General features: G+C 35.1%; 3 protein-coding genes, 1 long non-coding RNA gene and 1 other non-coding gene across 5 annotated transcripts in view; 3 read left to right on the top strand and 2 right to left on the bottom strand.

Annotated features, from left to right (window-relative positions):
• Positions 1-15,960, bottom strand: part of LOC126778777 (ankyrin repeat domain-containing protein 50) — a 63,390-nt gene extending 47,430 nt beyond the window's left edge. Inside the window, exon 1 of the mRNA XM_050502416.1 lies at positions 15,522-15,960. The gene's annotated coding sequence lies outside the window, so the exon portion shown is untranslated. The remainder of the gene's footprint in view (positions 1-15,521) is intronic.
• On the top strand, positions 1,183-26,316 carry LOC126778951 (uncharacterized). Its single transcript, XR_007670255.1, has 2 exons — positions 1,183-1,331; positions 25,484-26,316. It is a non-coding gene; the product is annotated as an uncharacterized LOC126778951 (long non-coding RNA).
• On the top strand, positions 8,262-8,341 carry Trnal-uag (transfer RNA leucine (anticodon UAG)). The gene has a single exon. It is a non-coding gene; the product is annotated as a tRNA-Leu (tRNA).
• On the top strand, positions 16,425-26,316 carry LOC126778869 (NADH-ubiquinone oxidoreductase 49 kDa subunit-like). The gene is made up of 10 exons (XM_050502603.1): positions 16,425-16,684; positions 16,944-17,059; positions 17,820-17,929; positions 18,651-18,852; positions 19,868-20,055; positions 20,623-20,786; positions 22,156-22,275; positions 22,809-22,938; positions 23,771-23,916; positions 24,661-26,316. The coding sequence occupies exons 1-10, from the start codon at positions 16,590-16,592 to the stop codon at positions 24,788-24,790; spliced, it is 1,401 nt and encodes a 466-aa protein (XP_050358560.1). The 5' UTR covers positions 16,425-16,589; the 3' UTR covers positions 24,791-26,316.
• The window catches only part of LOC126778820 (ribosomal RNA processing protein 1 homolog), a 171,248-nt gene continuing 163,512 nt past the window's right edge, over positions 19,618-27,353 (bottom strand). The window contains exon 12 of the transcript XR_007670236.1: positions 19,618-19,635. The gene's annotated coding sequence lies outside the window, so the exon portion shown is untranslated. The remainder of the gene's footprint in view (positions 19,636-27,353) is intronic.

The raw sequence follows: 27,353 nt of genomic DNA, 5'->3' as shown, positions 1-27,353 counted from the left end.
GTCATTTAGAACATAACTGTCTCTTTTTAACTTTTATAACTATTTGCGAGTTACCAAACCTAAAACAACCATTTTTTATTGAAGACTACCGCTACTAATTAAATAATTGAAATATTTAATATGTACAATTCAAATAGACATTGTATAAGTATATAAAATGGCTGGTTAGCTAGTTACGAAATAAATAAGCATGAACTGTATTCTATACAGCCCAGGGGATAAATAATTCGACAGAAACAAGAAGGCATTGGGTTGAATAATAAATTCTCGCTCAATTGCCAGATAATTCCCACGTCGGGTTACGTAAGATGTAATTAACACTAAGCGGGAATCGAAGCCGCGACCTTGCTCGACTTACACTGCGGTAGACTGCGCTATAGTTATGTAATACCAGCCCATTTGTATTTAATCTAGATTCTAGAACAATCTATATACATATACAGCTCATTAGGAATAGTAGTGTGTAATAAATAATGTTATTTATACATTTTTTGGCTGTTATTAATTCTACCACTGCCCTTTCGCGACTTATAAAAACCAATAAAAATGACATATAACAAGTTATAAATCGTGTTTCTAAACGCATGTCACATCAATAAGAACGTGATCAATGTTACCAATATAAAAATCCGTAGAACGATGGCACCTAATGAATGTCGAACGTTAAAACAATGAACTAAAAACAAACATGGCGCGGAATAGGGATGTCATGGATTTTATTGTACTGAAATGTTATTATCGATAGATAAATTCCACTATTCATTTATTTATCTTAAAGTGACTTTTGTTTAACGACTATTGTCTAATTCGTATATTTACTAGTCAATTAGATAAATTAGAATCTATAATATTAACAAAAATATTGTGAAGAATGTGCGGTGAATTCCGATTGTATTAAAATAGCTAGTTAGTTACTTTTCACCGGTGGTAAGTAACGACGGTTCCTGCTGTTAAACTGAACTTTAAATATAATCTTGTAAAGTGGCAAGTCAAGTGTTGTTGTTTGTTCGTGTCAAATTTTGCAATCACGATCAGAAACACTTCCTCTTATCTAAAGGAGCTGAAGTTTCACATGTTGGTTCAGTTCAGATGAAAATTCATTTTAAAGGTAAGCATGACCTGATTACACACCATGATTATTGGCTTGAGATAAAAATAAAAATATATTACTGGTGGTAGGGCTTTGTGCAAGCTCGTCTGGGTAGGTACCACCCACTCATCAGATATTCTACCGCAAAACAGCAGTACTTGGTATTGTTGTGTTCCGGTTTGAAGGGTGAGTGAGCCAGTGTAATTACAGGCACAAGGGACATAAAATCTTAGTTCCCAAGGTTGGTGGCGCATTGGATATGTAAGCGATGGTTGACATTTCTTACAATGCCAATGTCTAAGAGCGTTGGTGACCACTTACCATCAGGTGGCCCATATGCTCGTCCGCCTTCCTATTCTATAAAAAAAAAAAAAATGAAATCCATTTAATAATGAACCTGTGCTTTCAGAGTTATATTTTTTTAAACAGTTCATCTTGTATTTGCCGTGTTCCATTTCCGAGAGCGTAGAAGATAACTCACAATCAATCTGTGATCGTCGTTAAGCTTAGAGGCATGTTTATTAAGGAAAAAATATCAACGCCATGGAGCATCTAAGGGTTCAAAACTTCAAGATTAGCGCCAAATAAATAGCCGTAAGATTCTGCGTGGTACAGAAAATCATGTTTATTTTATACCATAATTATAAAAAAAAAATTGTTTCTTATATTCTTCACGCGTGAAGCGTGATATGAACATATCTGTGAAGATTTCTGACGTAGTATAAATAGTACATAGTTGTTAAAAAAAGCATTGCAACGCATGCCAGGGCTTCAGCCTTTTATATAAAAATTAGGGCCCTCGCATGACAAGGAACAGTTTATTTATTTTAAAAGCCTTGTAATTTGCCACAGCATATCAACCGGCTACCAAGTAATGTGTGACATAATTCTAATGACATGTTTATGTTAAAGATAATAAAAGATAAAAATAACAAAATTTATGACCGGACAAGGCGGTGCAGTTTAATTTTTATGTTTACAAATTCATCTCCGTTGAAAAATTTACATTACAAGACAAATATTGTTTTATTATATCGTGCGTAAATTTAACAATTTAATATAAAAACGTTATTATCTCAAATATGTTTTAAAAAATAATTATGATTAAACTTATATACAATTTTAATATCCATCTATAAATATTTTTATTTCTCGATACAATATTATGGAAAAAAATATAGGTAGGTACAATATAATCGACATTAAACCAAAGTCACTTCCCTAAGCCAAAAGCAGCCATACTGAATTCATTCGAAATTTGAATGAGAGCTCTTCATTCTATTATGGCGGGGCACGAGCTCTCATTTCCCGCGCTTTTTAAACACTTTTTTTCACGTTCGCCGTATGCACACGCATAATTTAACACGTGCAAATAAAAGAGTCTACTCCGGTACAACGAACTCATATGAAGTGGAGTTCTTTTCAACATAGACAGACTATTATTACTTTTTTTTATGTAACATGTGAATGTGTTACGATTTAAGTCCCGCAAGCACGTGCGCGACTCGAATGAAATTTTATGTTCTCTTTGCACGTAAAATGCTTGTAATTAAAGTTTTTCGTTAAAAATAACAATAATATACTATTAAAAAACACAAATAACGGACGTTCGCGTAAATATGTTGTGATGTTTTAAAACGTTATACAAACCCACACGAATAAGTCATTCTGCCAACGGACAGGCACTTTACATACAAAACGTTATTTATATTTTAATTAGGTAACATTCAATTTGAATTTCATGTCAAAGTTCATAAGGTCTAGAATTATTTTTTTTTACTTTTAAAATAGTCTCATTCTAATGTATATTTTAACAATTAATACATCATAGAAATTACATATACATATAACTGTAAGTAATAATTAAAAGCATCTCATCTTTACTTCGTTTCTACCAAATTACAAAAAAAGTTTAAGATATGAACCAGAAAACATGGACTTTGTGAAAAAAATGACGTTCGTAATTAATAATTAAAGCCAGAGATGAATGAACGATTGCATATGACGTTTTAAAATTTGATAAATATCAACTAGACAGTTTTAAAAACGTCTAATCGAACGTACCTATATCGACTATAACATGATTAATTCTGTCAACATTGACATTCCGCTAGTTCAAATTGTTATCTGTGGAATGATGTATGTGACTTGCATTATCTGTCAATGCATTTGCATATTAATATTAGACGCATCGATGTGTTATTACGCGCCAAATATTTGTTTATATTTAATCTATATATATATATATAAAGGAATAACTGACTGACTCGCTGACATATCAACTTGCAAACTGGGGCTAGCATGATGAAAATTGGCATACGCATACCTTTTACACAGTTGCTTAACAATAAGGATATGAAAATGTAACCCCTAAGTGATGAAGGGGATGAAAGCTTGTATGAAAATCCTTCATTTTTGAATAAAGAACTATGTTTTTTTTATACAATAGGTAGGCGGACAAGCATATTGGCCACTTGATGGTAAGTGGTCACCGATGCCCATAGACATTGACATTGTAAGAAATGTCAACCATCGCTTACATCGCCAATGCGCCAACAACCTTGGGAACTAAGATGTTATGTCCTTTGTGCCTGTAATTATACTGTCTCACTTAACCTTCAAATCGGAACACAACAACACCAAGTTTTGCGGTAGAATATCTGATGGGTGGGTGGTACCTACCCAGACGAGCTTGCACAAAGTCCTACCACCAGTAAAAATTAGTATATAACAATTATGAATTATGACGCGGACGAAGCCGCGGGTAAAGCGTTAGTCTATAATATGCCAGAGCAAGATTCACGTCTTCTAACACTGGGCGATGATAGCCCAAATATTTGTACTTAGGGTCCGTTCACACAGACCGGCTCGGAGAGGAGAGCAGATTTTTATCACGTTGGAAACAGTGTTTTGAGTGATTGTAGTAAAGTTTATTTTTGCATTTGCACCTTTTTTGTCATTAAAAATGCCTGAACGCGCTTCGTGTGAAGTAATAAAAGGAGCCGACCGGCTCCGCTTGCGTGCTCTTTCTCGCTCGCACCGCAACCGCACCCGCTTTCAGATCTCTTCCAGCCGGTCGATGTGAAATAGTTGGCGGCTCCGCTCCGGCCAATTCCAAGCGTATACGACCCGGTCTGTGTGAAAAGAAAAAAGCAGGCCGATGCTCTCCGAGCCGGTCTGTGTGAACGGACCCTTAATATACGTTAATTTCCATGCAGGATAAATGATAAATATTATTGTATTAATTCTTACTTGAGAAAAGAGTAACTACTGAGTATCTTGCCGTTTCTTATCGGTAGCTTTGAACTGATACAAATATGCTAAACCCTAATTGAATAAACTATAATTTGATTAAGCATGCTAATTACTAGCACGCGAGAAATACATATTAGATACATTCTAGATGGTCCTGCTTATCAGCATCTGGCTTACTTATACGAGACACAGACATATGTCAATACGATACGGTAGAGTACGTAATTCGAGTCTTGTGTTCATATATACACATAGATTTTATCGTAAACACACGTGGCGCTTTAATATTTCTTATCGTAACCGAAAATTATTTTAATCGAAATTCGAACATATTTACTTGGTGCTAGGGCTCTGTGCAAGCCCATCTGTGAAGGTACCACCCACTCAGACATTCAACCGCCAAATATAAAGATTTAGTATTGTTGCGTTCCGGTTTGAAGGGTGAGTGAAGTGTTATGTGCCTGTATTTAAGAGGCACAAGGGCGTAACATAGTTCCCAAGTTTTTTGTCAATATATCTTACACACTACTGGTGGTAGGGCTTTGTGCAAGCTCATCTGGGTAGGTACCACCCACTCATCAGATATTCTACTGCAAAACAGCAGTAATTCGTATTGTTGGGTTCCGGTTTGAAGGGTCAGTGAACCAGTGTAATTACAAGCATAAGGGACATAACATCTTAGTTGCCAAGGTTGCTAGCGCATTGGTAATGTAAACCATGGTTAACATTTCTTACAATGCCAATGTCTATGGGCGTTGGTATGCACGTCCGCCTTCCTATTCCATAATAAATAAATAAAAAACATCGCCAATGTCCAGGCGGAGGTGATCACCAGATGATCCATTTGCGAGTTTCTCAGCAATTCCTTAAATAAAAATAAGTCCTAGCCAAAATTATGTACATTAAAGTCAAAAACATGGGACGGTTTGCAGTGCTATTCAATAAGACCTCACTTCATTACTCAATTATGAAATGTTGACAACCGACTTATGGTGATATACCATTTTGACGCGTGTATTCTTGAAATGTTATGATTATAATGGTCAATATCGCGTATCACTTTCTGACATTTTACGACCGTTTACTGCGGTGAGTTTCGAGCTACAGTACAGCTGTACAGTTTCCATATATGACATAGGACAGTAGTGGCGATATGGGACAGCTTTCAGCCGATTGGGGCTTCAGCGAGCGAATTCTAAAGCTTTCTCTCTATTGGACACTACAACCTTCCAAGATTCCCTGGATTCGTCCAAGATCGTGCGATCGATGCGTGATACTTTTTTTCAATTTAAATCTATTTATATATACTTTCAAATGTATCTATATAGACAAAGCATACATTACTTTTACTCTTGTGTTTAAACCGAACTAATTTCGGGGATCAAATGGTAAACTAAGAAAGAGCTGTCCACTGTTCATACAAATGTAGTTTATTTAATCATATCAAGATAATCACTTCCTATATTATATATACTCAGTGGCGAATCTAGACAGCGCGATACAGAATGTGACAGGTTCAATCAACGCCATTTATAACACATTATTGCTTAAGTAATATAATTAACAAGTGTCTTAAGCAGTGCCTGGGCGAATGAGGGGGGATTTGCATTCACCCAGGCACTGCACAAAACTCAAAAGTAAGACTTGAAAATTCATCCCCTGTATACAAATTAACACCCTGTATAATAAATATAAGACAGTTATATAACCGAGAGAATGATACAGAGAGTATTCAACAAACAATTTTCCCTGTTCCGTTTCCTCATTACGGAGTTATGCGCTCAACAAATAAACTGATAAGCGTTAACAATGTTAAAACTTCGCTAAAATAGTCCTTACTGCTATTGATATAAAGTTCATAAAATGCTTCGGCACTACGAAGCAAAAATGTTTACTATAACTGCATGAAATATCATATTTATTGTTAGATAAATAAGCTCTATAATATTTTTTCATTTTTTTTATATAAATGGGAAGGCGGACGAGCATATGGGCCACCTGATGGTAAGTGGTCACCAACGCCCATAGACATTGGCATTGTAAGAAATGTTAACCATCGCTTACATCACCAATGCGCCACAATATGTTATGTCTCTTATACCTGTAATTACACTGGCTCAGTCACCCTTCAAACCGGAACACAACAATACCAAGTTCTGTTTTGCGCTAGAACATCTGATATATATATTATATTGAAAGTATTAAGTAATTAAAGTTAGTTTTTTAACAACTAAATTGTCACTTAAACACAATAAATATTACACAGAGTCTAATATATATAGTTTGTGATTTATAGATTGACACCGTTTGACCGACCACCATGATATTTTGCTATTTCAATCCATGAGTACAGATAAACAAATATTTTATTTACACATTCCATGCGATTTGCTAATAACTCGTACTACAAACAGTTCTCGAATAATATATATATAATACATCACTATTATACATAAGTACTTATATCGACTTTAATTTTCCTTACAAAGTTCCGATAACAGCTTCGGACATATGAAACATTATGAATACCATAGATTATTCAATATCTAGATTCTATACCAATGACAATGCGTCAATTCAAAGTCGTTATTTTTTGTATTTCTTACAAAAAAGAATTGCACATATTGCAGACAAATTTTAATACGAAGAAAGAAAATCAATTTCAAATGTAAATCGTCTGGAGTCAGTGTTGTGCACTAGTTCGTGTATAGGTCTAGACAGCCGTTCGTATTTAATTTAGGGTTTTGCGGATGATTGAAGGGTCGTTGACATCTGCAATCAATAGTTTGATAGGGGTGACTTTAAAATTGTTGGCGATGAGTATTTATACATCAGCGTTGTGTTCTGGAATAGTCTAGTTCTCGAATCATTTAAAGCTTTACTGGTGGTAGGGCTTTGTGCAAGCTCGTCTGGGTAGGTACCACCCACTCATCAGATATTCTACCGCAAAACAGCAATACTTGATATTGTTGTGATCCGGTTTAATGGGTGAGTGAGCCAGTGTAATTACAGGCACAAGGGACATAAAATCTTAGTTCCCAAGGTTGGTGGCGCATTGGCTATAAGCGATGGTTGACATTTCTTACAATGCCAATGTCTAAGGGCGTTTGACCACTTACCATCAGGTGGCCCATATGCTCGTCCACCTTCCTATTCTATAAAAAAAAAAAAAAAACTATCTAAATACATGTATAAAAACTATTCATTACCTTTTCTACTCTGTTTATGAACTTATAGTTATACAGCTGTAGCGTTCTCAATTAAAAAAAAATGAATGCGACAATTGCGCATGTTACAACCCGGTGCCGATAGCTGGCGCTGCTGAATATATCACATTACTGAATCGCACTGGTTAGATATTTTCGAATGAGTACATACACAAATATAGTGTACAAAAGATAATTTTAATACTTAATATGAACAGTGAAAGCACTATCTTGATTCATTCGCTTTTTAATACCCGCGATAACACTTCGGCGTAATCATTTCGAATATTTAATTTTAAATAACAAAACTTAAAAAAGATGCATTAATAAGCAGCGCACAGAAGCGTTAGTTGTTATGTGTTATGTATAAATAAATTTTAAGGATTGATCATTCTGACACCTCGTGTCCACGACTAATGCCACTGTCGAAAAATTGTCGTTAAACAAATTAAAAAAAAATATGGCGACTCACAAAAATCTTAAAATTAAATATATATTAAAATTCAGACATTATTTATTTATTTTTTTAAATTAACTAAGCCGTAAAATTTCATATTTGTGTTCATTTTTAAATCTTAAATATTATTATTAAAATTTAATTTTTATTGAATATTATCTTTGCGCATCTTTTATATTCAGTATAAAAAAAATTAAGTACGCTTACAACACAAAATCAATACTATATGCTAATTTCCTTTGCGATGCTATAAGGCAGCGTGGCCGAGCGGTCTAAGGCGCTGGTTTTAGGCACCAGTCCGAAAGGGCGTGGGTTCGAATCCCACCGCTGTCAAACTCTTTTTATTTTTCTTTTATAAAATTTTTATGCAATTTAACGTACTTTATATACAATTTATATTATAACTTGAATAAAAAAAAAGTATATAATTTTTCTCTTCTCAAATTATAATAAGAAGCTGATATAAACCATTTATGTTTATTTATTTTACAATAATTCTGATGTATTAATAATAATACATAAGAAATATTTACATAGACGATTCAAATAAAAATAGCTAAAGCACAAATCATAACCACGTGGAATAGTGTCAAGAATGCTAGTAGCATTTCGCCGTTGAATCGCTATTTCAATTCAATAACACGTATATATGTAACATCATACTAATTATTACATTTAAAATACAGAATATTCTAAAAAAAATCTTTTTTTAAAGCCTTTTTCAAAACACTAAACTTGTCATTGCATAAGTTTTATTTAGAATGTGATAAAGGAGGAGAACTAACTTGCTCTAGTTATATATAAAAATAACTTCTATATATAAGGCAAAATACAATAGCCTAAAATATTTTTTTTACCTCTTTGTCATTATTTTTGTTAGATTTGAAAAAAAAAACGAAATAAGCTCGTCTTATATAAAGAAAACGTTCTTTGACATGATTGTGTTTAGAGAAATGCATTTAAATTAAAAAAAAAAAGGTTTTTTTAGTAGTAAATATTATAATGTCAATGTCAAGAATTTAAAAAAAAGTTACCGTCTAAGTATGTAATGTAACATCAGCCAAAATCTAGCGTCTTAATTACAATTTTTTTTTATTTGTTGTTGTTGTTAATATCTATTTTATTGTTTAATTACAACGAAATTATATTTTATTTAGTTTTCTAACGAGTATTAAATATGGAAGGAAAGTTGTCTTTTTTTTTAATTTTATTCATTATTTGTTAGTGAACAAAAATATTCTGCCAATGAGTAAATTAGTCTGCTTTCAAAAACGGTAGGTTTAATTAATGACGTAACTACAGTGACAGAATTTCAGCTAACCTAAACAGAATAATAATCTCCTCGGATTAATTATTTTAACACACATCACACAGCACACAGACAAAATCTTTATTATTTTGCTTATAAGTAGTTCATTCCCGCAACTTCACCAGCGTAAATTTTACGGAGTCGAATTAAAAATCTTTGTTCATGCTTATAGATTGTCCAGCGATAATTTGATTTACAAAAATTAATAATTTTTTTTTTTTTAGAAATTGGCAAATGAGTCCATTTCACGTCCATCGGGGACTTTCATAAAATTGCTTTATTGTATCTCCGGCTCCCGTCATCGTAGCGAGATTAATTACATACCAATTTTTAAGTCTAATCATAAGATAATATTAAAATATTATAGATAATAATAATAATGTCCTCCAGACCGATTTCGGTCACGGCGGCCAATCTCAAGTGAGGTTAGCCAACTACGCAGGAGATATTATAGTGCACAAGTGTGTGCGCAAACACAGGTGCACTCTCTATTCCCTAACTCTCATAATTTGATGGGACGGCAATCCGACACGACCGGAAAGAGTTCAGGCGCAGGACCAACGTATTTACGTGCTTTCTGAGGCACGGGAGTGTACACACATCCAACTTCCAGACTCCGGGCTGCTACTGAGAATTTTCTGATAGAAAAAACCAATAACTTTTTTTATTGGCCCGACCTGGGAATTGAACCCAGGACCTCCGGGTCTGCGGCCTTATATCAAGACCAACGAGGCAGTTATATATTATAGATAGAAGAGATACATAATAAAGTTCAAAAGTTTAATGAGACAAGAGCGTCGCACTAATGCACTAAATATAATATAAGAATTGTATATGCCGTTTCATGATTATATTAATTTTTTTTAATTCAAGGCGATGTTATCATGACACGGCATTTGGCATCATCAGGATGCGGCGTGGCAGTATGCCGCTCTGGTATGGTGGAACAACTGTATACTCAAATTATATTAAATAAACCCGCCCGAATTACCGATGATCGCGGGTTCAAACCCAGGCAAGCGCAGCTGAATTTATGTGCTTAATTTGTTATAATGCATCACGTGCTAATTTCACTGAAATTCCACTTTTGTATCCCCAAACCCAAATTGGAGCTGCGTGTAAGGTCCACACCTCGTCAAAAACGGGACATTCACACGTAACTTTTTCTACTTTTACCTAAACTAAAAATCTGTGGGGCTTGCCAGGATGCCCTTTCTTTCTAATCCACACAGTTTATCATACCTTTGCTGTATCAAGTATTTCTTATTTGTCATTTTAAAGGTTAACTTTGAAAAACACTTATATATATATATAAAATAAAAATTCATAATAAAAACTATAAAATAATATAAATATTTATTAATACAATAGATACGACAATGGATATACAGAAACGAAAAGCCATTGCAATTACATGCTATGCTAATTGATAAACGTGTTCATACCGATGCATCCATAAAATTATAATACGAATACTCATCGGCATAGTTCAATTAAGTAAAGAAATAATTAAAAAAACTGACTTTATACTTGGTCCAACTGTCCGTTTACATATTTATACGCATAATTGCAATTATTATGACAAGCCGCTTCCTTTTCAAGACCTTACGCTTGCGATAAGCGAACATTGACGCGACTTCAAGGGTATTTATATTAGCTATGCCGCCCGAGGGTTGATATAGGGGTGGAATTTTTCTAACCCTACACATTAACACCATCACCTTAGTACCGCAAATTTAAAATGTATTTATTATAGTTAGTATATAAATAAATATTAATGTTGGTTATGTTTTTAAACTATTCAACCGATTGTGATGAATTTGCATGAGATGTTTTGCGTACGTCAGCGAAGGGCTATTTCGTTTGTTCTTGAATTTAAGCGTTTTGTGTACTAATTCTATCCGTGCGAAGGGATGGGTAGCCAGTTAATACATATTTATTTATGAGTAAAAGTAAATACGTCGAAACAGCCTAATTTTTTTTTAAATGTTCATGACTAAAATATAGTAACCAATCCTATTTTATGATGAATTCATAATCATGTAACACATACACTTGTTTTTACACCTGTGTTCAATCTTGTATCGAAATAATAATATCCGGGGACATTTTTCACACACGGCCAACTGATCCCAAATTAAGCTTGTACAAAGCTTGTGCTATGGAAACCAGACAACTGATATACTACATATACTACTTTTCTTTTTGTAAATACATACTTATATAGATAATTACATCCAGACTCAGGACAAACAGACATGTTCATGCACACAAATGTCTGTCCTGGGTGGGAATCGAACCCACAACCTTCGGCGTGAAAGGCAAGTGTTCTACCAACCACGCCAACCGGCTCGTCAAAAAATATATATTTACATTAATTTAATTGTCAATTTTTTACACATTTACTTGAACGACGTTTACTTTTTTTTTTGTTATAATTTTTGCATGTTTTGTTTTGTTTTTAAAATGAACTATTTATAAAAACAACTCTTTCTTTTTTTTTTTGCTTACGCAATTTAGTTCTTTTTTAAGTTTTATAACAAAGAATATACTTTTTTTTATTCCTGTGTAGAAATAAAAAAAGTTGATAAGTTAGCCTATAAGTGAGGTATGCTATTTTTATATTTAAGTTATTTACGATTGTAGTCTACAATAAGAAACAAAATTGTATACAGCGTTGGCTTCCTATTTAATAAAATAAAATAAAAATATATAACCATTGTTTATTGACGAATATATGACAACTTAATATGTCTGTATGTATATATTGAATGTATATTAAATAAAAATATTGAATCATCACGAAGTTAAATCACACATTTTTGCAAACATGCAATGTTAGAATGGATGCATAAGTGTTTGCCGACTACACATCCTGTCTTTGAGTGTTTAAAGAGTTCTCACTGGCTTCAAAACTGCACTTACAAGGAAACTATCCGTCACTAACTTACACTTTGTTTAGGGGTGAATGAAAATATTTTTTCTAAAAGTCAGACATTTGTGTGTTGAGGTTGAAAATACTGTTGGATAGTCAAATAGAATTCATTTGAATGTTGATTAGAATTAATTTTACGACAAATAGATGGGATATTGCACAGTTACAACATTTGAAACTTAACCGATCTTCTTTTATTTTTATATAATAGGTAGGCGGACGACCATACGGGCCTGATAGTAAATTGTTACCAACGCCCATAAACATTGCCATTGTAAGAAATGTTAACCATCGCTTACATCACCAATGCGCCACCAACCTAGGGAACTAAGATTTTATGTCCCTTGTGCCTATAATTACACTGGCTCACTCACCCTTCAAACCGGAACACAGCAACACCAAGTACTGCTGTTTTGCAGTAGAATATCTGATGAGTGGGTGGTACATACCTAGACGAGCTTGCACAAAGCTCTCCCACCATTAAAATTCAAAATAATAATGATTTTTCATAATTTAACTTATGTATATAAAACATCTCATTCTAGGGCTTGAAGGAAAATATTGTGAGGATTCTTGCATGATTGCGATAGATGAAAATTTATCATACATGTATTTACCAATCATGTTGGAGCAAAGTAGTGGAATAAACTACAAAACTATTATGAAAAGAGAACACCTTTGCACAGCACACCTTTTAAACAATAGATAAAATCTTCTAGTTATTTATACAAGATTGTAGACAAGCCTACAACTACCAACGTTACATATTCATTTCTTTGACTATTCATAAATATTTTATATTTAATGAACACAGAATGAAATACCTTTAATTAAAAAGTTTGAACCCATATATTCATTTTTATGATGCATAAATAGGAATAATGAATGCATAAAGTTGTATACGCAGAGTTGAATAATTAAGTAGAAACTTACATTTTCCCATTCCCAAAACATTCAGTCTGAGAAATTTTGTTTAATAATATTATGACAAAGAATACAAGTAACATAGTTTCTTTATTTGTTACGTTTTAATATGCTTGAAAACTCTTTTTATATAAACTGCTGTAACATCCTATGAATGTCCCACTGCTGGGCTAAGGCCTCCACCCCGTTTTTGAGAAGGTCTGGAGCTTATTCCATTATATTTTTATATGAACAAACTATTATTTAATATTTATTCTTCATTCCTGTATATTCTCAGATATAAAAGGTGTATACTATTAAAACTAGCTATGCCAGCACAAGTGGGGAGAAAGTAGGTTATTGGTATAGGTAGCCTATGACTTAATCAAGGTCTCGCTCCATTCCAAGTTTCATCAAAATCCGCTTCATACTTTTTGCATGAATCAAAGATCCATTTATTGTCACAAACTTACGCATTAACTATATTAGTAGGATATTTCTACATTAAATTATTTTTAAGATAAAAAATGTTATAACATTTATATGTACAAAAAAATGTCCACTATTAATTTTTTTTCTACAATATATTACTTTGTTATATAAATAAAACTAAAATACAATTCTGCATAATATTTATACTTAAAAGGTTTCTTTTAATAAGAATAAAGCTTCATAGGGTATTATTATTAACAAGATTTATTTGTAGTCTGTGATTATAACATTATTTGTCACAAACAACATACATAGTTAAGGCTAACCACACAAGTATTGTTGATAAAATAATTAAAGATAACGACTTAGGTGGTTTTGTGCAAGCCTGTACGGGATGGTATCACATCACTTTTTCTACAGTCAAACAGCAATATTGACATTGTTGTATTCAAGTTTCAAGGGTTTAATGAGCTAATGTCATTATTGGCACAAATAATACAACATAGTAGCAAGATTAGTGGTGCATAGTATTGTATGGGTTGGGCAATATTTCTTACAGTGCCCAATGTCTGTGGATGGTGGTGACCACTTACAGTCAAGTGGCCAATTTGCTAGTCTGACTACAAAAAAAAATATGACACCATCCTGACAAGAGTTTTTATGGAGCCAACAGCACAGAAATTATAGCCCACAATGGGACAAAAGGAGGCTCGGACTCAATTTCGATAAAAACAAACTGTATCATTTTTGAAAAAATATTATTTCTAACAAAGAATTAAAACATTTATTTTAAAAGCACTGTATTATTAGACTATCAGATAGTGTCACTAATAAGAATTAAATTCCAGGAATTAATAACATACGGATGACTAAAGAAAAATGTTAAAATCAAACTGATACATATAAAAATGTGATGTCTTTTCTTTAGTACCATAGAAAAACTAGTAGCATTTCTCCATTAATAAAATATAACTACGAGATCAAATTGTTCATCATTAAATTTTTCAAATTCATTATGTCTTGTATATGATTTTTTTTTCTCAAGTTCGATTTGACTATCCATGCCCAGTTGAAAAATTATAAGGCTAATTATTATGTGCTTAAGTGTGAACACATCCACGAAATATATTATCAAAATGCAATATTCTACATTTAAAAATCATCAAATTATAATCTTTGTTGATAAGACAAAAGATAATGCAAATTAAACTAATATAACTTCAATAAGTGTAAATTTTACAAACAATCAAATACTTAATCACAAGAAAAAAAAACATTCAAATTTTTAAAAACATGTCTTGATATATTTCAATGTTGGCCCATAAAACATAAGATGTAAAAAAAAGAATAATTATTGTCTATACTTAAAGCCCAATAATTCATTGTACAACAAATTATACATTAAGTTAGCATAATTACAAATTAAAATTGTAATTAGCCTCATAATGAAAAAACTGTCATTTGTATTAATGTAATTCATGTTGAAGCATTCATGATAATGAAATGGTATAAATTATTACATTATATATTCATTTAAAATAACACTATTTTATACTTAATCCAAATAAAGTATTGAGATATTATAGTGATAAGCTATTTATTATTTTAATCAACTCATTAATATTTAATGTTTTTTTGTTAATAGTGATATGATTTTATAGCTTATGTTTGACATACATATTCGCTTTTTATTATCACTTGTGTTAATTGACGCTAATTTGGAGCATACCTGCGCCGCGCGAAATTATCATTTGTATCGTAAACAAAAACAATCAAATGAAAGCTTTATGGGAGATGACTCATACACCATGTTGGAAGCAGATGTGCCGTTCCAACTTTTTTACGTTATTAATAAGGTCGTAATTTAAAAAAATACCATCCTGTTTCAGATTTAATTCTTACTTGTTTCTATTCTAAATATAAAATTTACTTACTTTTTTGTAATGATCAATGCGGCAATGACAAGTACACGGACGTCAGCGATCGCTCGATTAAAAAAAAGAAATAGACTGCAATGAATCCCGTGGAACTGCACCAGCGTAATCACATCACATCACACCCACGATTAAAAACTTTCACGTCCATTTTGTGCGCTAATAAAATTAATAATATACATTTGTAATCACATGTTAAAACTAATAAGTCCAACTATTGAGTATTAAGTTAATTCTGTAGGATTTTAAACATAAATAAGTTCATTCTAAGCGACGTTTTATACAATGCAGACACCCTGCGTCACTCGCAATGAGTAACTTTTTAAGACTGAACTGAAGGGGATACAGGACAGACTGACAGAATTTATTGAATTGAGATAAAACAGACAAATACATAAAATGTACACTAAAGTAACAGACGGCAGAAAGCAGAGGATAGAGTTTGATTTGAAGAGAAGCTATTGGTGTTGCTAGACTGCGACTAAAATATTTACCCATAATGTGTTATAAAATTACTAGTTGACTAATTTATAAAATTAACAAAACATCAAATGATCCCATATTGATTTTTGATAAATACAACAAATTTAAACCGGAATTTTACTTAAATAGTTTCTAAATAACTTTTTTCCAACAGATTCTTAGAAATGGTTATTTAGTAGACTGTTAATATTTACTTTACAGTCAATTCCAATTTCCAGTAATATAAGAAATAAATATAAAAAGAAACCTGAACGCAACTTGTCATGTTTGTCAAATGTCATTACTTGACAGTTGGCAGTTGATTTCTGCAAGTTGCAATTATTTGAATTCTGCATAATGCATACTGCAGTTTGTCGTTTTACGATAATACAATGAGCAGTGCAATATTTTGACGAATTTTGTTTCATGATTTTTGAATCGACTTTATCAATCGCAACAAATTCAATTGTTTCCTTCTATTTGTTGTTTAAATTTTTGTATTGATTTTAATAGTATCAATAAAAACAAATAGAAACAGTTTAATAATTATAGCGCTGAATATATATAAAATAATTTCATGTGCAACGGAACGCCATACTTTTAAAAATGTCGTTCTTGGTGAATGTTTTGCTGCGAAAAAGTGCTAATTTAGGGAATTCAAAAGCCTTATTAGCGAATCTTCCGGCATTATATAATGTGAAGTGAGTGTTTTTTTTTCAAATAAAGTATAATATTATATATAATTTACAGAATAGTAATTCAACATTATGTAACATTGCATATAGCAACTTTTAATTAGAAAATAATACTTATTGATTAATACCCGTTCTACTCCGTAGAGTATGTATTGTTGTTAGCTTCATGTTTACTTAAATTATGTAATATTTCAATTCGAAGACAGCTTGTAAAAGTAAAGACATATAGCCACTGTCATAATACTATAATATAATTTTGTACCAGCTCTCAGCGTGAAGCTCACAGATGGATGCCCGACGAAAGCTTCATCAAGCAATTTCAGGGTGCTGTCATGTACCCTGAAGGCGTTACAGCTCTTTTGAAACACCCACCATATAACAGTGAGCTTTATTTATACAAATATTTACTGTTTTGATAGAAACATATTTTATTTAAAATTATATACACCTGAAATAATGTCTAGATATGGTAATATTGATTAATATCTAAGTATAAGTCCAGTCTTAGAGGTCCTAGGCACTTTGATGATTGAGCCATTGTCTGGATGAGGCCATTTGGTCGAAGGCCCCTAGGATAGGACTGTAGATGGTACTGTCTAATGCATGCACGATGCATACATACATTAATTTAAGAGATATCTTTGGTGTCCTGGAGAAGATATGTATACAGAAAAATAAGACATAGACAGGCACAATCATACAAAGACTAAATAATGAATTTATGAATGTATTTGCCATACCAGGCCTAAGTGTACTCAGCCTATAGGGAAATACGATCCTGCCTTAAAGTCATACGTCATTTACTGGTCATTTTGTCATTTACAAAATGGGTAGGTACCACCCACTCATTAGATATTCTACCGCAAAACAGCATTACTTGTTTTTGTTGTGTTCCGGTTTGAAGGGCGAGTGACACAGTGTAATTAGAGGCACAAGGGACATAATATCTTTGTTCCCGAGGTTAGTGGCGCAGTGGCGATGTAAGCGATGGTTAACATTTCTTACAATGGCAATGTTTATGGGCGTAGGTAACCATTTAATATCAGGTGGCCTGTATGGTCGTCCGCCTACCTATTATATAAAATAAAAAAAGATCCTCGTGTACGGTCGGCTCACGAAAGTTCTCTAAATATTTTCCCAGGCATCGTCACGCCAGCAGAAAAAAATGTCCGCAATATGCTTCTCAACTTCGGACCACAGCATCCCGCTGCTCACGGTGTGCTCCGTCTCGTAATGGAGCTCGATGGTGAGGTGAATATCGACATTATTGAAGATTAAAATAGATATTTAAATGTGGTGGATACTACCCGCTTATCAATTATTACTACCAGAGACAATGACAAAGTTTTAGAACCCATAGATGGTTAGCTTGACGGCGTATGGTGTGATTTATTCCTCGTGCAAATTCTAAGTGATATGGTGACCACATAACACCGAAGACCTATTTTTATCCCATTCAATAATATATTTAAATTAATTTACGTGTTAGGTCAAAGCTTAGAGTGCACAAAAAAATTTACTTGAAAGTAACCCACTAACGCCTTCAAATTTCGTTACTAGTTGAAAAACCTTCAATTGAGTTCGTACGGTAGCCTAGGACATAACCCTCGATATGTCTAAATATCGAGGTTTGGTGTGAAGACTCCTAAAGCCTTTTTTTTAACGCTGGAAAATCGCGTTACGCGTTTCCCCCACGGGGACAGTGGGGGGGTATGTGGGGCTCGCCGGTGTCTAAGGCGCCGAGTGCGCTCCGGACATCGCAATACCCACTAAAAAACCAGCGGTACCCTTTCCGTCTTAACGAGTAGCGCCACGGGATCGCTTTCGCATGTCACCGTGACGCTCTGACGGAAGACGTGCCAACTTCTAGACAAGCAGAAATACACATAAAAGTTATGGGTATTTGTCCGAGCTAATATAGCCACCGGACTAGTGAGTGCTGCTCAAAATATTATATAATATATTTTTACAGACGGTACGCGGCGCTGATCCCCACATTGGTCTCCTCCACCGCGGCACGGAAAAGCTGATCGAATACAAGACGTACACCCAGGCGTTGCCTTACTTCGACCGTCTCGACTATGTATCTATGATGTGTAATGAACAATGCTACAGCTTAGCGGTTGAAAAACTCCTGAATATTGATATACCATTGAGGGCGAAGTATATAAGAAGTGAGTTTTTTTTATATAATAAAAACTAGCTTTTATTAATATATACATAGTAAGGCACCATAAGTGGCCCTGGGCGATGGTAAATATTGGTACTGTCAGAAATATGAGCCATTCGTTACATTACCAATTTTCCCAAGCTAATTTTAATTAATTACCAATTAAGATGTTTTGTCCTGTGGGTCTCTTACGATTACGGTACGATAATAGTTTCAAGGGTCAGGATATATCTGCAACTTTAACAAGGTGCACCATACACATTTGATGTATTCAAAAATCAAAATTGGTATACTGTAATAACAGTAATAATAGTCTTCTAGACCGATTTCCGCCACGCCAGCCAGTCTCAAGAGAGATTAGCCAACTACGCAGGAGATATTATAGAGCACAAGTGTGTGCACAAACACAGGTGCACTCTTTATTCCTTAACTCTCATAATCCGATGGGAGGCAATCCGACAAGACTGGAGAGTTATGGCACAGGTCCAACGGCTTTACGTGCTTTCTGAGGCACGGGAGTGTACATACTTACAACTTCCAGGCTGATACTGAGAATCTTTGACGGAAAAACTTGATAACTTTTTTATTGGCTCGACCTGGGATTTGAATCAAGCACCTCCGGGTCTGCGGCCTTACATCTAGCCACTGAACCAACGAGACAGTTAATAAAAAATACTACACTGTATTCCAATATCCGGACGAGTAAAAATATATTATATATAGCGAAATTTAACTAACCTTATATTTCGCTAATACTTTTGCTATTGTATATGCACTACGAACAGTTCTCGAATATTCGACCTCTATTTATAATACAAGACTATTTAAGAATACACACTTAAATACACTTTAATTTGACTTCCATAGTTCGGATAATATCTTAACCCACATTCGAAACCCATTTTTTTTCACGAATACCATAAATAAGGTCAAAGTTGTCTATGCCCCTGTGATCGGAAGGCTATAGAACTGCTGCTTCTACTACAGTTCTACTTCTACTACTAGTTCTATCCCATCAGCCCTGTTCGCGGAGATCACTCGCCTGCTGAACCACATAATGGCGGTGGGCACGCACGCGCTGGACGTGGGCGCGCTGACGCCGTTCTTCTGGCTGTTCGAGGAGCGCGAGAAGATGATGGAGTTCTACGAGCGCGTCAGCGGCGCCAGGATGCACGCCGCCTACATCCGGCCCGGGGGGGTGTTTCTGGTGAGTGAACTTATGAGCTGGATTTTTCAAGTTTGCACTGGATTTTTTTTCAAATACGATCTCGTTTTAAGTTGAGGAAATTCATAAATAAATGGAGTGGTTTGTCTCGGGTGAATGAATTTTAATATATGCTGTATTGCATTTTTTTTAAGTAATCAAATTTAATATATTATATGTATTATTAATAATTTAATATGTATATATGTATGGAGGTGTTGCCAGGTCATGGAACTTTCTATTTTTTGATAATAGTTATTTTTGGATTAAATTTAGTTCCGTTTTTTTTTTTAAAACAAAATAGTTTTTTTTGTTAGTAGGGGAAATAGAGGGGCAGGAATAACAAAAACAATTTATGTGTTTTATACATATATATATACACAAAAACACTGCAAACTGTAAATATTTTAATTTATTATTAACACTTTTTTTTCATTGTTCGCGAATGAAAAAAAAAGTGTTATTTAATACGGATGAAGCACCGTTACTTGAGAGCTTCATTGAGAAATTCGCGTAATGACGATGTAAACCTTCGTCTATTTTTCACTGTTCCGTGTGTTTATTTTCCAGGACATGCCGCTGGGCCTGATGGACGACATATACGAGTTCGCGAGCAAGTTCGCCGAGCGGCTCGACGAGGTGGAGGACGTGCTGACCACCAACCGCATCTGGGTGCAGCGCACCAAGGACGTGGGCGTGGTCACCGCGCAGGACGCGCTCAACTACGGGTTCAGGTACCGACTCTGTCACCACCACCACACTCGTTGCCAGTCGACCGTGGGTGACCGAAGCACTAAAATCTGGACAAGCATCACCAAGTGGTATATACAGATAATGTGATAATTTCTTTATACCATTTATTTGTTGTCTGGTCAGTGGTTCTCTTCAATTCATCTCTTTCTCCGTGTGATCAATCCATTCTCGCTTCCTGTTATTGGAGTTTTTTTCCTATAATATAGGTATTATGGGCCGCTTGATGGTAAATAGCCACCACTGCCATTAGACACTGTCGTAAGAAATATTAACCATTACTTACATCTTCAACTTAATGTTATTTACTTGGTGGTATGCCCGTCTGGTTAGTTACCACCGACAGAACATTCATACTCTACCGCTAATCAGCCATACTTAGTATTTTTATGTTTCGGTTTGAATGGGGAGTGACTCAGTGTAACTAAATGCACAAGGGACATAGCATATTCGTCCCCAATCAACCATCTGCCAGCCTACCTACTTCTATCGATTAAAAAATATATAACAACTTACTATCAAATATACTCCCCACCACGATTTTTCAGCATCCCTCCCACAACAGTGACATATATCCTTCATTAATATCTTTCTGGCAACTTTGCCATTATTATACAATTTTTTGGACATATTCGATGTGTCTCCTCGACATAGTTCCTTCTTTCCTCTGTCCCGAGCTTACGTCACAGCCCAGGAAGTTCGGAACCCTAACCCACTTTTCGCAGATGCGGTGCTGATCCTGCGCGCCTGTGGGTTACCTAGCCCCATCACAATTCCTTATCATTCCCACGCCGCATGAAAGAGATATGGGGGATTCTTTCGGCCGTCTGACGTGTTCATGCGATTGTGCTGGTGGGTAGTTTTCCCGGCACTATACGGGTTAAATTTTTAATGATTAATGGGTGGTGATGGATTAGTCAGTAGTTTGGACAATTACTGGTTGAAATGGAATTCAAATTATTTTTTTCGAAACGTTTGTGTGATAGATTATGTCATAAAATTGATATTTCTGATGATAACACATCTTGGGAATGAAACGATCACCTCAACTGGTTGTTCTCATAGTAGGAGAAAAGATAAACAAACCTTAAATTGACACATTCCATACGATTCGCTAATAACTCTGTTATATTATGCACTAGAACCACATATTGAATTCTCCTCGTGATTTGTTAGAGAAAACATCGTGAGGAAACCTGCATTTGTCGCACGGTAATCCATACAAACGAGCCCTCAACCCAGCAGTGGGACCTTAAAAAGCGGTTGTAAAATTTGCAAATTAGCCCAAAAGATAAGCCTTGATCAGTTGGAAATGTTAATTGGGTTTAATCTTTGTCTATAATGTAATTGCAGCGGCGTGATGCTCCGCGGTTCGGGCATCAAGTGGGACCTGCGCAAGAGTCAGCCCTACGACGCCTACCACCTGGTGGACTTCGATGTACCGATCGGCACCCACGGGGACTGCTACGATAGGTGAGATGCTTAAAACTTCTAAACGGGTGGAGTCATTTGGTGTTCAGCCAATGTCGCTGCCCACAGATATAAGAGAGGTAGGCAGATTGGCAAACCAACCATGACACGGTAACTGGTCGTTCCTGCCTATAGACACTAAGAAATAGTTATTTGGAAATGAAACCAGCAGATTTGCCTCTTCACTTTTATGACCAAAATCCATCAGGACCAGACGAATGTCTGTGTGGAAACTGGTGAATAAGGAACAAAGAGCGACTACCAAGGAGATGAAATATACTTAAAATGGCGATACAAAATAAAGACGACCCCACCATGGACAGGCTGGCCGAACATCAGGACAGACTTAAAAAAAGAATTCGTAAATGTTGATGCTGTCTAAAAATGAAAGAGACTCACAAACTACCAACAACAAGGCACTTACAATAAAGAATCTTACGCTGACGTCATCGGATGAGCTCACAGCTAGCACGTACCTTGTACCGAAGCCTACGCAAAAAAAAAACAGTTATTTAATTATGGTGTTGTTTCAACAGGTACTTGATTCGAGTCGAAGAAATGCGGCAGAGTCTCCGCATCATCGAGCAGTGCCTCAACCAGATGCCGCCCGGGGAGGTGAAGACGGACGACGCCAAGCTGACGCCGCCGTCGCGCGAGGAGATGAAGGTAAGACTGTAATTAACGGCCTTAACTATATGGGTAATAATGTCTATTTTCATTTGGCAATAGAGAATGCGTTTGTGTATAACGCAGGAGTTGTCTGATGTGCGGAGCGTATTCCGGTGCACTAGGCGTGTTAGACGCTTTAGGCACTGGCGAGTCAGGGATAGAACCCCTCCCCCTCCCCCTCTAAACACTTCATATAGAAGAATCACAATGCGTTTTTCCAGCGAGATAAAAACTGAATTTTATTCATTAATTTATTGTTTCGTCAATCGTTACGATGACTTGCCTGAGGAGTCGTAATCATCATCATTATCATCTTCATGATTAAGTTCCCCATTCCCCACCTCTTCGAGGTCAGCCCAATGAGTTAATATGAAAATGGTTCGGCAGACTTTGACGGATTTCCATCTGACTTGAACCTTCCTTGTAAGTGATTTGGAACAGAGTAGACTTAACAGGAAAGGAAGACAGGCTACCCAGGAGTTTTTTCTTCGTATTTTTTTTATAGAATAGGAAGGCGGACGAGCTTATGGGCCGCCTGATGGTAAGTGGTCACCAATGCCCATAGACATTGGCATTGTAAGAAATGTTAACCATCGCTTACATCACCAATGCGCCACCAACCTTGGGAACTAAGATGTTATGTCACTTGTGCCTGTAATTACACTGGCTCACTCACCCTTCAAACCGGAACACAACAATACCAAGTACTGCTGTTTTGCGATAGAATATCTGATGAAGGAGTGGTAACTAAAAAAAAAAAAACTACCCAGACGAGCTTGCACAAAGCTCTACCACCAGGATACAAATATAGCATTTGTAATGTTTACAGACTTCAATGGAGGCGCTGATCCACCACTTCAAGCTATTCACTCAAGGCTACGCCGTCCCCCCCGGGGCCACCTACACCGCCGTGGAGGCGCCCAAGGGAGAGTTCGCCGTGTACCTCGTGTCCGACGGCAGCTCCAAGCCATACCGGTGCCCACCAATAATTTCACTTTATAAACTAGCCACTATTCTAGGAAGACTGTTTTAAGATCCTAGTATTCGTATATCTTAAAATCCTATGTTACGTTTTCACGTCTGAACTATTTAACTGATCATCGTATACAATCGAAAGTAACTGATTTTGATGAAATTCGGTGGAGCTAGCTTGAAAACCAAGGAGGCTCTATCCGTGCCTGACCCCTGACCCCTACAACACGCGGCCGAAAACTGGTACTATATAAATTGAAATTGTTTCTTTTTTTTAAATTATTATTTAAGATGCTTAGTGTATATACATTATATCTCTTAACATGTCGTGGTTACCTACAGTTATGGTGGGTTTTACCCATAGTCACCTGTCATGTTGATAATTTTTTTTTTTATAGAATCGGAAGGCGGACTAGCATATGGGCCACCTGATGGTAAGTGGTCACCAACCGCCCATAGACATTGGCATTGTAAGAAATGTTGACCATCGCTTACATTGCCAATGCGCCACCAACCTTGAGAACTAAGATTTTATGTCCCTTGTGTCTGTAATTACACTGGCTCACTCACCCTTCAAACCGGAACACAACAATACCAAGTACTGCTGTTTTGCAGTAGAATATCTGATGAGTGGGTGGTACCTACACAGACGAGCTTGCACAACGCACTACCACCAGTTAAAGATAATTCTTAATAAATAAATAAAAATAATATACAATATAATGATTATTTAATTTTATTACACAGATGCAAGATAAAGGCGCCAGGGTTCGCTCATCTCGCGGCGCTCGAGAAAATCGGGAAGAATTCCATGTTGGCCGACATTGTGGCCATCATCGGGACCTTGGACATCGTGTTTGGGGAGATCGATCGATAAACACATACGAAAATATTTAAATATACATATATACATGTATGTATATATATTTACATAGATAGTTTTAAAGTATACCATTCGATTATAATAAATCCATCGTGATTGTCAAATTTTCACAAAACCCTAATAAATTATACATATAAACTTTCGTTATGAATCACTTCGTCCATTGGTGAAAACCGTATGAAAATCGGTTCAGTAGTTTTCAAGCTTATCGCGGTCAGACAGACATACGCGGGGAGGATTTTGTTTTTATAATATATAGTAATCATAGAATGGTTTTTATAATTATCTTATAATATTCTACATAGTGTAGTAAGATTTCATTGGATTTTTTTAAGATTTTTTTTTCTCATATTAAAAAAATACAAATATTTAAGTTTCTAATAACAGTATTTCAATTTTGTTAAACATATATATAAATATATACCAATAGATTATATAATACTATGCTAACCTGTGTAGTTTGAAATTGCCTCTTGTATTTATTTATTGTATTAAAAATTAATTATTATTAGTATTTGTATTTTACTGGTGGTAGGGCTCTGTGCTAGCTCGTCTGGGTAGGTACCACCCACTCATCAGATATTCTACCGCAAAACAGCAGTACTTGTTATTGTTATGTTCCGGTTTGAAGGGTGAGTGAGCCAGTGTAATTACAGACACAAGGGACATAAAATCTTAGTTCCCAAGGTTGGTGGCGCATTGGCTGTATAAGCGATGGTTGACATTTCTTACAATGCCAATGTCTAAGGGCGTTTGGTGACCACTTACCATCAGGTGGCCCATATGCTCGTCCGCCTTCCTATTCCTATTCTATAAAATATCTCAATATTTAATATATATAATTTATTAATATGATTCGATAAATATGACATTAGTAATTGTATCCCTTTAAGGGTTGAATTATATAAAAAAACAACCCTCAAAACCAATGTAGTAATTTTAAGTTACATTTAGATTATTTAATAGGCTTAAAATAAAAACGTGTTTATTTTAAATGTATAATAAAAATTAAATTGTACATAAATTAAAAAAATGTTAAGTTTGAAGCGATTTGGACCGTAACTGTATTTATTTGAAGCAATATTATTTGATTCAGTAAAAGCTTCATTTTTTTTCCAAATCTTCCCAAATTTAGGCCGGTTGGCGTGGTTGGTAGATGCCTACCTTTCACGCCGAAGGTTGTGGGTTCCATTCCCACCCAGAACAAACATTTGTGTGCATGAACATGTCTGTTTGTCCAGAGTCTGGATGTAATTATCTATATAAGTATGTATTTACAAAAGAAAAATAGTATATGTAGTATATCAGTTGTCTGGTTTCCATAGTACGAGCTCTGGTTAGTTTGGGATCAGATGACCGTGTGTGAATAATGTCCCAGGATATTATTATTATTTTTGATCAACTCAAAACGATTTAGCGTTTGAAATGTTTTATAAATCTGACCTCGAATATTTAATTAGTTCGTGATAATCAATGTGTATCTAGAAACCCTATGGAATTAAATATATTCAATCAATGGATCTTTGCTTTATTTGTGTGTTTTAAAAACTTACATTATCATCATCGTTACTATTTTTTTTTACACTCAATAGGCCAGCGTTATATGTGTGTAATGTGTATGTGTGTAAGCATATTACATTATTTATATTTATATAATGATTATTATTTTCACTGCCTCTTTGGTCTAGTGGCTTGATGTAAGGCCGCTGACCCGGAGGTCCTGGGTTCAATTCCCAGGTCGGGCCAGTAAAAAGTTATTGGGTTTTTTGTGAGAAAATTATCAGCAGCAGCAAGAGGTCTGGAAGTTGGAAGTGTGTACACTCCCATGCCTCGGAAAGAACGTAAAGCCGTTGGTCCTGCGCCTGAACTCTTTCCGGTCGTGTCGGATTGCCGTCCCATCGGATTATGAGAGTTAGGGAATAGAGAGTGCACCTGTGCTTGCGCACACACTTGTGAACTATAATATCTCCTGCGTTGTTGGCTAACCTCACTTGAGATTGGCCGCCGTGGCCGAAATCGGTCTGGAGGACTTTTTTTGTAATAATTGTAGATGTAATGATCAACACAAAGAAAAACTCTAATGCCTAGGGAATCTAGGGGCTCGTGCTAGGTTTTAATGCTCAGCCAACTAACGGTAATGGCCCGCAACGTAAACGCTGTTTACTTGGTATATTATTAACGATTTATCTCTTTCCGTCATCAGTGATTTGTCATTCGAAAGAGGAAGACAGTTGCTTGTAATCACCCCTTAAGCAACATTTATTGGTAAATCAATCGCTTAACACATATTAAATTATGGAATGTATTTTAAGTAATTCTACTAAGAATATTTTATCAAGATATATCACGTAAAATTACACAAATTAAAGTAAATAATAGATAGCACTAAATTATTTAATTACGATTGTATCTAAAATTTAGTTGCATCATTTTGAATTGTTGCTTATAAAGATATAAGATTAGTCTAGAGGCCGGATTATCAGGCTAGATGTGATGTCCAGGGTTGAAGCCCTGGGTTGGACCATTAATAATACATTTATTATACAGGCACAAGGGA

Source organism: Nymphalis io, chromosome 27, assembly GCF_905147045.1.
Source record: "Nymphalis io chromosome 27, ilAglIoxx1.1, whole genome shotgun sequence".
Classification (NCBI taxonomy): domain Eukaryota; kingdom Metazoa; phylum Arthropoda; class Insecta; order Lepidoptera; family Nymphalidae; genus Nymphalis; species Nymphalis io.
The sequence above is the reverse complement of the archived record's forward strand: the minus strand, read 5'-3'. Positions and strand labels throughout refer to the sequence as shown.

What these genes read in the sequence shown, in the direction of transcription:
- LOC126778869 (XM_050502603.1), top strand. Translation starts at nt 16,590, where the DNA reads ATGTCGTTCTTGGTGAATGTTTTGCTGCGAAAAAGTGCTAATTTAGGG. An exon ending in GAGGGCGAAGTATATAAGAA is followed by an intron (nt 18,853 to 19,867) that starts GTGAGTTTTTTT and finishes CTATCCCATCAG; the next exon opens with CCCTGTTCGCGGAGATCACT. An exon ending in CACGGGGACTGCTACGATAG is followed by an intron (nt 22,276 to 22,808) that starts GTGAGATGCTTA and finishes TTGTTTCAACAG; the next exon opens with GTACTTGATTCGAGTCGAAG.